Source organism: Sinocyclocheilus grahami, unplaced genomic scaffold (assembly GCF_001515645.1).
Source record: "Sinocyclocheilus grahami isolate Dianchi unplaced genomic scaffold, SAMN03320097.WGS_v1.1 scaffold40.1, whole genome shotgun sequence".
NCBI lineage: Eukaryota > Metazoa > Chordata > Actinopteri > Cypriniformes > Cyprinidae > Sinocyclocheilus > Sinocyclocheilus grahami.
The window spans coordinates 433,915-448,494 of record NW_015505219.1 but is presented as its reverse complement, the minus strand read 5'-3'; the positions used below and the strand labels follow the sequence as shown (position 1 = coordinate 448,494).

At 39.8% G+C, this 14,580-nt stretch overlaps 1 protein-coding gene and 1 long non-coding RNA gene across 2 annotated transcripts in view; one reads left to right on the top strand and one right to left on the bottom strand.

Annotated features, from left to right (window-relative positions):
* The first annotated feature begins 4,574 nt into the window (after window positions 1-4,574).
* LOC107582030 (apoptosis-stimulating of p53 protein 2-like) overlaps window positions 4,575-14,580 on the top strand; it is a 39,256-nt gene continuing 29,250 nt past the window's right edge. Inside the window, exons 1-6 of the mRNA XM_016267719.1 lie at window positions 4,575-4,634; window positions 4,745-4,892; window positions 8,950-9,063; window positions 11,770-11,837; window positions 12,002-12,103; window positions 12,176-12,350. Of these exons, the coding sequence (XP_016123205.1) occupies window positions 4,632-4,634; window positions 4,745-4,892; window positions 8,950-9,063; window positions 11,770-11,837; window positions 12,002-12,103; window positions 12,176-12,350 (610 nt within the window). The 5' untranslated portion in view covers window positions 4,575-4,631. The remainder of the gene's footprint in view (window positions 4,635-4,744; window positions 4,893-8,949; window positions 9,064-11,769; window positions 11,838-12,001; window positions 12,104-12,175; window positions 12,351-14,580) is intronic.
* Window positions 8,738-14,580, bottom strand: part of LOC107582031 (uncharacterized) — a 20,472-nt gene continuing 14,629 nt past the window's right edge. Inside the window, exon 4 of the long non-coding RNA XR_001608894.1 lies at window positions 8,738-8,748. This is a non-coding gene — a long non-coding RNA (uncharacterized lncRNA). The remainder of the gene's footprint in view (window positions 8,749-14,580) is intronic.

Genomic DNA, 14,580 nt, shown 5'->3' with positions numbered 1-14,580 from the left:
TAGGCTATTAATAAAATAAATAACTAGAGAAGGCTGACTATAATCAGCTTGCTTCCATTTAGTGAGATAAGTCTACTCCTCACCTGAATTAGAAAAAAGCTCTTCGTCTTCAGTGATGTGAAGACAACGTTTGAGCATGTACACGCAATATCTGAGCGAGAGCACAGCCAATTCATAAAAGAACAATATTTAAAAGCACACGTCCAGTTTTGTGTGAGTGAAGGAAATCTGCTTGGGAGTGGAGAGATTCGTCCTCGCGCACATGGATCGCGTAACATTATGTGCTCTCGACATTGTCATTAAGATCACACTATAGAAACCGCCTCAAATTAAGTATAAAGTATAAAGAAGAGAAGAAAGCGGCCCTATAGGCAGTTGCCTACACATGCCAGGATCCGCCACTGCCAGATGCAGTTAGAAATTTACTAAAAACAAGCCTATCGCAAGACATCTGGTAGGGGGGGCACCTGGGGTACCACGTAGACACGCCCTTGGGGACATGGTGATGGAAAAAAAAAAAGATAAAAAATATATATATGTCAATGCTTTTGCATTCACACAAGAAACTTTGCATTCGCTCATAAATAACTACTTTTGACTGGTTAATCTCTGATGATTGTGCTACAAACAGTGATTAAAAAAAACACTTTAAATTAAATATAATATTTTTGTTTGTTAGTGACAGCTGTTTGGGGGTTATTTTATGGCACCAATTAAATTTTTTTTACTTTACTGTTGTCACACCTTCATTCCACGTGGACTTTTTCAGCACTGTTTTCCCTGAATTACTTTGCTGTTATGGACACTCATTAGTTTCATCTGTACTCTATTACTCTATGTACTCTACTGTTTCAGTTCTTAGTTGTCATCTCTACGTGCTGTGGTGCTTCTTCTCTGCTGGATTTACACTGATTAGATTATTAAAGATTGCCTATTTGCCTGAATCTTCTTCTTCGTGTGTGTTTATTCAGCCCACCGGTGACAACTGTAGGCTACTGAAAGGCTTAAGAAGCTTAATGTCTACCTGTCTAATGTCTGCGTATACAGTACATGTTACAAGTGTTGTATTTTTGGTCCAGTAAGTTTTATTACATTTCTGTTCCTAAAATCCGCCCTTCTACTGGGATCAGTATAATCCATTATGTTATTATTTTTTTGGATCAAATGTATCCCAATCTTACTAAAACGTTTTGAACAACACAAACTGACAATTTGATCCAGATCAAACCCAAGATTAGATTTTGTGATCTATTCTGACTTCAGAATTCTGTTATTCTTTTGAAAAACACATTTTCTGATTGCTTTTGAACAACTGGCCCCATAATCCTAACCCGGGGTAAAGATTGAATAGAATGAAACTTGAAAACATTGAAAATCATAACCCAGTATTCTGTAAACCTAAGGGTTACAATGGCCTGGGTTTAACTTTTTTAAGTGTGAAAAGCACAATATGGCATTTACACTGTACTGCACACTGTGGTACGTTTGCTGTGTGCTTTTTCGTGTTTTGCTTATATTTATATGCCTGATGAAGGTCATGGGACCAAATCGTTGTGAATTAATCTATTTTTGGATACGTTTTGAAATACTGATAGTGTATTCATTCATCAGTGCTTTGATTATTTTGTTTGTAAAATGTTTTGACCTCAGTCGTTCACAACCTGCAAGTGTTGGTTTTCAAAATACCTTCTTCCTCACGGCAGGTCGCGTTCAGGCTCGTTTTCAGTGTATTGTAGGTAAATATTCCCCTTTATCTGGCATTTTTGTACTCTGTGTTCGTATCGTGTTTTATATACAGTGTTGGGGGTAACGCATTACAAATAACGTGAGTTACGTAATCAGATTACTTTTTTCAAGTAACTAGTAAAGTAACGCATTTTCGTCTTCAGTGATGCAAAGACAACGTTTGAGCATGTACACGCAATATCTGAGCGAGAGCACAGCCAATTCATAAAAGAACAATATTTAAAAGCACACGTCCAGTTTTGTGTGAGTGAAGGAAATCTGCTTGGGAGTGGAGAGATTCGTCCTCGCGCACATGGATCGCGTAACATTATGTGCTCTCGACATTGTCATTAAGATCACACTATAGAAACCGCCTCAAATTAAGTATAAAGTATAAAGAAGAGAAGAAAGCGGCCCTATAGGCAGTTGCCTACACATGCCAGGATCCGCCACTGCCAGATGCAGTTAGAAATTTACTAAAAACAAGCCTATCGCAAGACACCTGGTAGGGGGGGCACCTGGGGTACCACGTAGACACGCCCTTGGGGACATGGTGATGGAAAAAAAAAAAGATAAAAAATATATATATGTCAATGCTTTTGCATTCACACAAGAAACTTTGCATTCGCTCATAAATAACTACTTTTGACTGGTTAATCTCTGATGATTGTGCTACAAACAGTGATTAAAAAAAAACACTTTAAATTAAATATAATATTTTTGACATGGTGATGGAAAAAAAAAAAGATAAAAAATATATATATGTCAATGCTTTTGCATTCACACAAGAAACTTTGCATTCGCTCATAAATAACTACTTTTGACTGGTTAATCTCTGATGATTGTGCTACAAACAGTGATTAAAAAAAACACTTTAAATTAAATATAATATTTTTGTTTGTTAGTGACAGCTGTTTGGGGGTTATTTTATGGCACCAATTAAATTTTTTTTACTTTACTGTTGTCACACCTTCATTCCACGTGGACTTTTTCAGCACTGTTTTCCCTGAATTACTTTGCTGTTATGGACACTCATTAGTTTCATCTGTACTCTATTACTCTATGTACTCTACTGTTTCAGTTCTTAGTTGTCATCTCTACGTGCTGTGGTGCTTCTTCTCTGCTGGATTTACACTGATTAGATTATTAAAGATTGCCTATTTGCCTGAATCTTCTTCTTCGTGTGTGTTTATTCAGCCCAACGGTGACAACTGTAGGCTACTGAAAGGCTTAAGAAGCTTAATGTCTACCTGTCTAATGTCTGCGTATACAGTACATGTTACAAGTGTTGTATTTTTGGTCCAGTAAGTTTTATTACATTTCTGTTCCTAAAATCCGCCCTTCTACTGGGATCAGTATAATCCATTATGTTATTATTTTTTTGGATCAAATGTATCCCAATCTTACTAAAACGTTTTGAACAACACAAACTGACAATTTGATCCAGATCAAACCCAAGATTAGATTTTGTGATCTATTCTGACTTCAGAATTCTGTTATTCTTTTGAAAAACACATTTTCTGATTGCTTTTGAACAACTGGCCCCATAATCCTAACCCGGGGTAAAGATTGAATAGAATGAAACTTGAAAACATTGAAAATCATAACCCAGTATTCTGTAAACCTAAGGGTTACAATGGCCTGGGTTTAACTTTTTTAAGTGTGAAAAGCACAATATGGCATTTACACTGTACTGCACACTGTGGTACGTTTGCTGTGTGCTTTTTCGTGTTTTGCTTATATTTATATGCCTGATGAAGGTCATGGGACCAAATCGTTGTGAATTAATCTATTTTTGGATACGTTTTGAAATACTGATAATGTATTCATTCATCAGTGCTTTGATTATTTTGTTTGTAAAATGTTTTGACCTCAGTCGTTCACAACCTGCAAGTGTTGGTTTTCAAAATACCTTCTTCCTCACGGCAGGTCGCATTCAGGCTCGTTTTCAGTGTATTGTAGGTAAATATTCCCCTTTATCTGGCATTTTTGTACTCTGTGTTCGTATCGTGTTTTATATACAGTGTTGGGGGTAACGCATTACAAATAACGTGAGTTACGTAATCAGATTACTTTTTTCAAGTAACTAGTAAAGTAACGCATTACTTTTTAATTTACAAGAGTTACTTTTTCAAATACGTAACGCAAGTTACTTTTTTTCCCAATTTATTGACTGGCAGCTCTCCTGTCCCCATGCTGAGACAAATCAGAAGATGTTACTGTAGTTCTGAAATAAATATGAATATGCATTAATTCATCTCACTCACAAAAAACACACCAATTCAGTATTCCTCAAAATAAATAAAAATAATGCAACTCAGAATATGACTGTTCCATGTTCCAAATAGTTGTATCTCGGCCGAATATTCATAACAAACCATACATCAATGGAAAGATTATTTATTCAGCTTATTCATGATGCATAAATCTCAAAATTTCAAAAAATTGACCCTTACGACTGGTTTTGTGCTCCAGGGTCACATATGTTAGGATCGGACAATATTTGAAAATCTGGAATCTGAGGGTGCAAAAAAATCTAAATATTGAGAAAATCATCTTTAAAGTTGTCCAAATTAAGTTCTTAGCAATGCATATTACTAATCAAAAATTAAGTTTTGATGTATTTACGGTTGGACATTTACAAAATATCTTCATGGAACATGATCTTTACTTAATATCCTAATGATTTTTGGCATAAAGGAAAAATTTATAATTTTGACCCATGCAATGTATTGTTGGCTATTGCTACAAATATACCCCAGCGACTTAACACTGCTTTTGTGCTCCAGGGTCACATATTGCCAGGATTTGAACCTGACAGCTCAATGCTCTGCACATGTTGTATGTCTTTCTCTCTCCTAACCAGCTAATGTTCATGTGTGTTAAATCAGAGAGAGGCATAGAAAATGTGCAGCAGCGGTGTGATGCCTTTAACGTTACAGTCGGTTCTTGCTTGACATCGAAGCGATCAGCCTGTGTGATTAAACTCTCAGCCTTCACATCTGCTCGTGTTTTCCAGATGTTCCTGACTGTGTACCTCAGTAACAATGAGCAGCATTTCACAGAGGTGCCCATCACGCCCGAGACGGTGTGTGGAGACGTGCTGGAGCTGTGTAAGGAGCCGGGTGAGGCCAGCTGTCACCTGGCTGAAGTGTGGAGAGGCTCAGGTGAGAGCTCAGAGAAGAGTGGGGCATTCCTCACCCTCACCAGCCTCTGACCTGTGCCTTACAGATCAGATTTGAGCGCTTTCGCCTGGCTCCGCTTAGCGAGCCTCCACTGACTGCGCGCGCACCTTCCCAAAAGGACAAGACTTATACTTGTTGTGTTCGCCGTTGTACTATTCTTTGAAACAACAGGGGGCGACGAGGAGTAATTGTCCTCTAAAACCATCGGGAATCACCGGTCAGAAGAAGCCATTTGCCGGTACAAGATTTCTCGCGTGATGAATGAGTTGATGAATTAGTAATTTTTTATGTAGGGTGGGGCCAGGTGTCCCCTTGCTGAAGGTTGGGAGGGCCCAAGTGAGAGCTCAGAGAAGAGTGGGGCATTCCTCACACTCACCAGCCTCTGACCTGTGCCTTACAGATCAGATTTGAGCGCTTTCGCCTGGCTCCGCTTAGCGAGCCTCCACTGACTGCGCGCGCACCTTCCCAAACGGACAAGACTTATACTTGTTGCGTTCGCCGTTGTACTATTCTTTGAAACAACAGGGGGCGACGAGGAGTAATTGTCCTCTAAAACCATCGGGAATCACCGGTCAGAAGAAGCCATTTGCCGGTACAAGATTTCTCGCGTGATGAATGAGTTGATGAATTAGTAATTTTTTATGTACAAACTAATTAAAATAATCTTAAGCTTGTGTTTATTTTGCATCAAAACCAAGACAACTTTAAGCAAATAGTGTGTAATTAGTATCTAATTGAATTTTATTTCTATTTTTATACAATAAAAATAAAACGTACTTCAATTTAAAAGCCTTGGACAAACTATGCAAAAAAACCCTCTACGTTGTTTTCCCTCAAAGCGTTGAAAGTGCACCTGGTGGAGTTTGAACTTAACATCAACTGCTTCTGTTTCACACAAATGCCGGCACAGACGTGTATGTTCGGCTAGAGACGCTTTGAACTCGTGCATCTTCAGAAGCAGAGCTGCGCGGAAAGTTACACAAATGTCGTGCACACCGCCACGTGAAACGATGTTGCGCGCACTCAAAGCGAACTTCCGCCAACGTCGCGATGACGTCATAGTTGCCGCGCGTACCTAAGCGAACTTGCGGACGCGTTGAGTATAAATCAGCCTTTAGGCTATCGGGTGTTTCTGCAGTGCTGGTATCCGGGTAAACTTGCGACAGCAAGAAGCTTATGTTAAGCTATTGTTTAAGGCCATCAATTATCATGAGATATGTTTGCTGCTATGGGTCATCTGGTTATTGGTAATGCTATTTTCTTTAGGTCTGACTACTGCAACATGCCGTGCTTAAGCAAGCTACACACTGTTGCATAAGCTTCGAGAGTATTGGTAAGGGTTGTCTACTACACTAATGCGGGTTATCAGATAGAGGACATGTATGTCAGTGAACGCTAATATCATGGGAGGCGACAACCTGTATAAACATGACTTGAATTATTGAGCTATATGCCGTGTTATGAATGCTAAGCTTAGGCTAGGCAGAATCTGCGATCTCTAAACCTGTCATTGCTTGCTCTACGGCTGCAGTACGCAGTGTTTGCTACAACTGGCAACTAGGCTGCAGTCTAGTGGATTCTGCATCTTAATTTCAGGTTGCTTTAAAAAGGGGCTTGCTGCTCTTTTTAAGAGAGCAGCAAGCCTCTTAAAAAGCCTTCTTCTTAATTGGCTGCTATTAAGAAGAACACCCCTTCGCTGCCACTGTCTTCCCGAAGGGGCTTGCTGCTCTTCTTGGCTGCTATTAAGAAGAGCACCCCTTTGCCGCCACGCTCCTTCCGTAAGGCATTCAGTTATTGCTATCAGCATTTTGGTTGCGGGGTTCAGCATATGGTTGTTTTGGGGGGTATTCTGCTCTCCCTGCTCCTATCCATGCTAGGCTGCGTGGATGGGCAGGGAGTGTTTGCCCAGAACAGAACCATTCCCCCAACCTAAAATGTATGCTAATCGTAAGTTATATTGACGATAGTGGTCCTGACAGAAATGGAGCGTAGCATTAGTTCTGGCAGGCCATGCTAGTCAAGCTTGCATCAGCTGACACTCAGCTGATCCACGTCTACCTATAGAATCACGACACCAATCATAATTCCCTTCATAAGTTCCCTTCAGTCATTATTCAGCAGCTATCGCTTCGCTCAGGAACTAATCACCCACCTCCATCCCCAGCTCCTCCTCTCGTCCAGGACTTTTCAGTGAATATATCATTGAGTCAGACCACTGAATCATGTTGTTAAAATAATCACGTAGAACATTAATGGTATCTGCTACATTTATCATTGATGTTGGAACCATTCCCCCAACCTAAAATGTATGCTAATCGTAAGTTATATTGACGATAGTGGTCCTGACAAAAATATATTTTCTCTACTGTAATAAAGGCTATGAATATCCTTAATTATTATGAAAGTACCCGAGGTGGTTTTAAGAACACAGATAAACTATACATTGTCGCAGTCAAGTGTTTGTCTTAATGTTTCATCATTCAAAGCGTTTCTATCTTCTTTTAATTCAGTTACAGTGCTAGCTGGATGCAGGGCTCTAGACTCATTCTTCCCACTGGTTGCTCTGCAGTGACTAACTTTCTCAGTTGGTTGCACGAGCATGATTTGGTCACACTTTTTTTTTTGCGCTTCAACATGGGATTAATCAATGCATGCTGGTGAATAGTTCTTCTCTTATTATAGCTGATAGCTATATATGGCAACAAAGTGTTTAACACTCAGTCCATTCTTTTTCATCAGTATTATTTGTGTTTTGAATTTTGCGTACGGGAGTTCCTCTTTTGCGGCATTATAAGTCAGGCTTCGGACGCTTTCCCTTTCGAATTCGCGAACTTGGTGTTGCGTTTTACAAGTAAAGATAATTGCCTGTTGCGCTTACATCTATACATTCACTTTTTAAGGCTAAAGCAAATGCTTGAAAGATGGATTCAATGGAATTGAAAAGCACAACAACAATAAAACAGTAGGCTACAATGACAAGCTAGCTTATGTAACATTTATTAACAATCGAATAAGACAAGGCACGGCGTACACCACATGCTGTATTCTATATTGACTAATAAATTACAGAACGTTTAGCAAACACTGAGGAATCAAATAAATAAAAAAATTAAAAGAAAGACTCCATAGTCTCCATAGCAAAGATAAGAAAGAGGCTTTTCAAAGTGAAAAGTAAAACTAAACTGGCTGTCGGTGACATTGTTGCATATTCACTTTCTCTGGTTTAAGTAGCGTTCTTTTACTTTAATCCTCCGTCTGCCATCGTTTCCTCAGTATTTGCGTCATTTGTTCCGTGGCGCTTTATGGAGAACGCTTTTGAGCAACGCAGACCATGCACTCACACAAATGTGACCATGACAAATTTTAACTTGCACATTCTCAAAAAATGTTTGCAAATGCGACCATTTTGGACGCAGTCTAGAGCCTTGTGGATGCCTTTGTCCATATAAGGGATTTGCTGGAGTGTCGTCATTCTTATTACTTCTGTGATGCATGTGTAGATTTTCTGCGCGAGGGCGCCCTCTGGCTTTCAGGATGAATGAAACAGACATTACGTGTGTTCATAGCAGGAAATAATGGCCAATCCATAAAAATAATACTACTCTCAAAAGAAATTTGAAGTAAACATATGATAATCCATGTTTTTCTACAGTGTATATACGTTTTTGGAGTTTTAATTGAAGTGTACTGGAGTGAGGGTAATCAAAAATATTTTCCAAGGTTGACAGGTCTGTAACAGTCACATCTTTAAACCAATTAAGTGCATTGCTAGAGCAACATCAGACTCCAGTTTCTAGCAAAGGAAACATCTGCTGTATCACACTGGCTGTGTGAAGCTCTGGGGAAGATTGTACTGCACTAAAATCAATGATGAAGATCTGTTCCAGCAGCGGCTGTCCTGTCTCTGTTATGGCTTGTGGGAATCCTGAATCCTTACCACACTTTTGTTCCATGAATACAGTAGATAGTGCTAAATAAAGGTTCCTTTTATTAACTGGATGTTGGATGAATGCATGTGTGTTTGTGTGACTGAATGCAGAGCGGGAGATAGGCGAGAGCGAGAAGATGATGGATCTGCTGCTGCAGTGGGGGCAGGAGAGGCCTGAGGTTCGCTTCTTTCTGCGTCGAGGAAAAGCACCCAACCTGCTGACAGGTAAGCTCTTACCGTAGTGTTTACTGCTGCCCAAGTACACGGAAGGATTCGTATATTCACTTCTGTCGCAGATAGTCTTGCATATATACTTAATCCAAAAAATGTTTACCTGAACCTCTGTGATCCCAAAACTCGGCCATACACACACTCTCTCTCACACACACACACACACACACACACACACACTCTCACACACTCATACACTCTCACTCACACTCACACACACACACACACTCTCACACAAACACATACACATAGGTGAGTTAAGTCAAAATGACTTAGGAATGTATCAGTGCTTGACAAAATATGATTTAATTTTTGTATTTAACATCCTTCAATTATTTAGCAACGGTCAACAGAAATGGCTGCCAACAACCAATCAAGTTGCAGCAGCTGATAAAAATAGCTGGTTATTATGAAGATTAATTACAGGTTGTCTATGTTTTACATAATCTTACATAATGAAATAATAATGATCTTACTTGCTCTGCCTTCTGGTGGTTTTACTACCATAACAGCTAGGCTCCAACAACTTTGGACAACAATTTTGGATAATATTTTTAAAACATTGCACAACTCTATAGTAAAATGTTTATCTCAGTCATTGCTTAAAGGGGTCATGAAATGAGAAATCAGAATTTTCCTGGATCTTTTGACATAAGAGGCCATTGTGCTATAGAAACAAACTCAATAACTTATGCATGAGTCAAAAATTTTTTTTACTGAAAGCAAGCTCCCAAAACTACAAATTTTCTGCTTTAGTGTTTTTATTACGTAACAGCCTGCACAGACACGGGTCAATGCCTCGCTGTCTGTCTGGCGTCGCTCACTGGTCCGTGCTTGTGAAGGGAGAGATTCTAACACGATCACATGGAATAAAAACAGATTTATGCTGAGTTTTTCAAATTTTGTGCATTTCTTAGTTGCAAAAAACGCTATTTCTGCTGCTCCTAAAGCGCCTCCTGCTGGCAGAGAATGAATTTACACTTTCAATAAGCCCGTTTGCTGTTTTATATTTACATTATATGCATGCATATTTCCCCCAGGGGAAGCTGCCACACATAGAGTGTAAGTCTGTGGGAAACACTGCAAGTAGTTAACTAGTTAAAAAATGTAAATAGTTAATCCTTCATATAAATGGCATGAGGCATTGTGACGTTTCCTACACTTGAGCATGTGTTTGTGTTGGGTCGCATCTTTGTCCAGTGTTTGGCCCCTGATGAGTCTGAGTCTCTGGTGTCAGTAGGGCATATTTATTTATGTCACAATTAGACAAAAGCTTTGCAAACACCCTTACAGTGATGTGACCGTGGTGTTTCTTTCTCACGCTCCCCCAAACAGCTGCACTGGGACAGTGTGTGTGTGTGAGTGTGTGTGAGTGCGCGTGCATGTGTGCGCGTGTGTGTGTGTGTAATTCTGCCAAAAGGATAGACTGTTTTATGGCAGCAACAAATGCACATGTACAGCAGTCCACTGTAATATGACAGTGAATTCCACTCACTGAACTGCAGGCAAAGCTACATGCAGCTGCTTTAAGGCTCTTTTCCTATCTATTAATATTACAGTTGTGTGTTGACCAGCTCCACTAACGTGATTGCATGTGATGTGATTTTCACCTGTAGATTGAAATGCCAGCATTTTTTTACTGGTTGATTTTAGTCTCAGTCCATTTATAACCACAGGTGTCAGTTTCTTTTTGACGTGAATATGGAGATGTGTGTCTCCTGCTCATTTACCCACAGCCCTCATCACAGAATGATGAAATGATCTTGGAGGGAAAAAAACACATTAAATATGATTAAGCATGTGTAAAAACCTTCAATATGACAAAAACAGTTTATTTACAGTCATGAAGACTCTCATGAGGTTACAAAGCAATATATGCAGGACTCAATTCATGTAACATACTCTATTTTCACATCTGGCTGCATATATAGGATGTCCTTGTGTTCAAAAACAAGTAGACTTGAGGGCATGCGGCTCAAAACTCAGGGTTGGCGATGCATGTGATTGAATTTTTGATTATTTTTAACTTGACATGCCTTTTTAAAAAGTGGCGCTCATGGCAAAGGACCCATCAAACTGTTTAAAGATGGCTGTGCATGTTTACATGGACCTAATATTAAAAACTGAGCAAGGAACAACTAAAAGGGAATAGACAATATCTTTGTGTTGTGGCTGAACAGGCAGCGCTGTGGAATCGGTGGGCGGGGCTAAACACGCAGCGCTGTGGAATTGGTGGGCGGGGCTAAAACAGATGTAGAAGCAGGCGTTGATCTTCTGCGGAGGTGGTGCTTATCCACACTATTACATCATAGAGTAGAACATTCCACAGGCTGTTGTTTTGGCAGATTGCCTTCAGCATGAGCTGTTTTTAGACTAACGACTAATGAGTTCTGAAACTGACAGGATGCTTCTATGGTACAATGCTCTCTTATGTCAAATGATCAAGGGAAGTTAGGTTTCTCAGTTCGTGACCCCTTTAAAGAATTGGCTAATCATGAATCTGTTTTCCCACATCAGTTATGTGCACTGGCAGAATCCATTATCAGTCAAACCTTATGCTAACAAGTGCTCTGATTACAGTAATGCGTTACACTCATCAGTGTCTGTAAGCAGAGTTTTTAAATTGAAGTTGGCATCGTTCAGGCTTGCGCTCAGGTGTTTTCCGCAGTATCGCTGGGCTTGAGCTCGTTTGTATTTCAGACTCCAGGACCAGGAATCAGAAGAGGAACGGCGTCAAGAAGCCCGCAGACAGACAGCCGGAGAATGGAGTGAGTCTGCCTGCACTCGTGTGCCTTTCATTTCCTTGTGCAATGTAATCCCGGGGTTTGACTCACACATATGAAGGCATGAGAGGAATGCAGTCGAGTCGAACAGGAAATGGACGAGCTTGTGATGATTTCAGAGACTGATGTTGGCGTGTTGTGTTGTGCAGGTGAGCAGCCCGTGGATGGACATGACTCTAGCAGAGCTGCAGGACATGTCTGCCAGACAGCAGCATCAGATTGACACCCAGCAGCAGCTCCTGGCCTCCAAGGTACAGGATAACACATCAGAACACATCAAAAATGATGCAAATAACAACCTGTCCTCTCACTGTCCTGAGCAGGAGCAGCGCTTGCATTTCCTGAAACAACAGGAGCACAGGCAGCTGCAGACCTCCTCGCAGCAGAAGAAACTGCAGCATCTGAGGGACGCGGTGGAGAAACAGGAGGCGCAGCTGAAGATGGTGCGAGCTCTGAAGGGACAGGTGGAGCAGAAACGCCTAAGCAATGGGAAACTCGGTGAGTTCTTCTGCTTTCTTCTGCCACTCGAGTTATTTAAATCATTCATACTTATTTTTTTTCATCGACAGCTTTGATCTTGCAAATCTCTGAATCTGTTTTTATGGACATGAGCAGATACATCACCTGGTGCATACATATATTTATACACAAACATATTTATTGTGGCCTCAAATTAAGAGTTTTGTTCCCTCGTTTTATTAATTTGTTCCTTCGCTAGTGGTCACAAATTAAAAAGGAGTTCACACATGGCCACATTATACTTATTCATTCTAGGGACAATTCATTTAACTCATGATACTGATTTCACAATATGATTTTCTTAAAAAAAATTTTTTTAAAACAAATTATAAATGAAAAGGCATCCTTTTATTAATTCTCAGACAAAATGCTGCACTTTTCTTAGTGAAGTTGAAATACGTCAAGTAACAAAATTAAATAAAAAATTTTTAAAGGGCACCTATTATGCAAAATCCACTTTTACATGGTGTTGGACATAAATGTGTGTTGGCAGTGTGTGCATTTTAATCACAATACAAACAAAGAGGCTGCAGACATACAGTATGAGCAGTTTTTGATTTAGCACTAGAACTACCAAGGCAGTCATTTTGACCGTTTTAAAATTTTAAAATGTAATAACTTTGTTGAAATAAAACCCATATAACTATAATGCCCTGACTTTTCCTAAATGTGTGTATATTTTATTATAACATTGTTATTTTATTAAAATTGCAAAACACAAAAGAGTTCTGAGTATTTCTACCTTGAATAGCGGTCAAATTGAATGTTCGCATTACTGACGGCATATCATTTCTGCTTTTGCAACTTTTTCCCACGTTTGAAGATGCACGTAGGGGCATAATAGGTGCCCTTTAACAAATCCCAAATCAAATAAATAACACGATTAACAGAAATCTCTTCATATAAACAAACTAAGGCTTTGTCTGTGCACTTTCCATTTAAGATGAGAGGCAACCTCTGTATTTTAATCACAATACAAACAAAGAGGCTGCAGACATACAGTATGAGCAGTTTTTGATTTAGCACTAGAACTACCAAGGCAGTCATTTTGACCGTTTTTAAATTTTAAAATGTAATAACTTTGTTGAAATAAAACCCATATAACTATAATGCCCTGACTTTTCCTAAATGTGTGTATATTTTATTATAACATTGTTATTTTATTAAAATTGCAAAACACAAAAGAGTTCTGAGTATTTCTACCTTGAATAGCGGTCAAATTGAATGTTCGCATTACTGACGGCATATCATTTCTGCTTTTGCAACTTTTTCCCACGTTTGAAGATGCACGTCACTGTTGCCTAGCAACTTTTGATCTAGTTGTTTTTATATTCTATTGCTAAGCTAAAATTCCTGTTCGTAAAAAAGCCGGGTGGCCACCTCCAATACAACAACTGCTGTCATTCAATCTGCCACAGTTCCAGGTAGGCTATGTTAGGCTCAAAGACTATAGCCTGGCTGTTATCAATAATAGCCTACTTCAATGTTATGACAAAATAGCCATACTAATAAAAATAATAATGGCTATTAGTCTATTGTTTTTATGCTAGTGTAATGCTATAGCTAATGCATATAGGCTAATTTTAGCCCCGACAAGACTGATATTGTGAAATAAAACAAACTAATTAGGCTTTTTTTTTTTAGCGACAGTGACCATGTTTATTATTATCTATACAATCATAACTAGGGCTGGGTATCGAGTTCGATACTTTTTAGGCACCGACCGAATTGCCTCGATACCATCGAGTATCGAAAAACGTCTTGTCGTTCGGTACCAAATTTCGATACCTAAGGGGTTAATCTCATCAGCGTCAGTGAGCCAATAAGCCTGCTGCACTAGCCGGTGTGTTCGACTAGAGGTGCGGCGCAGATCGATCATCCGCGAGAGCGATTCGAAAGCACACGGAGCAGTCTGCTCTCTTTAGCTCTCGTGGTACTGTAATACCAGCAGTATAGAGTAGCGCGGAGCGGTCTGCTCTCTTTAGCTCTCGTGGTACTGTAATACCAGCAGTATAGAGTAGCGCGGAGCGGTCTGCTCTCTTTAGCTCTCGTGGTACTGTAATACCAGCAGTATAGAGTAGCGCGGAGCGGTCTGCTCTCTTTAGCTCTCGTGGTACTGTAATACCAGCAGTATAGAGTAGCGCGGAGCGGTCTGCTCTCTTTAGCTCTCGTGGTACTGTAATACCAGCAGTATAGAGTAGCGCGGAGC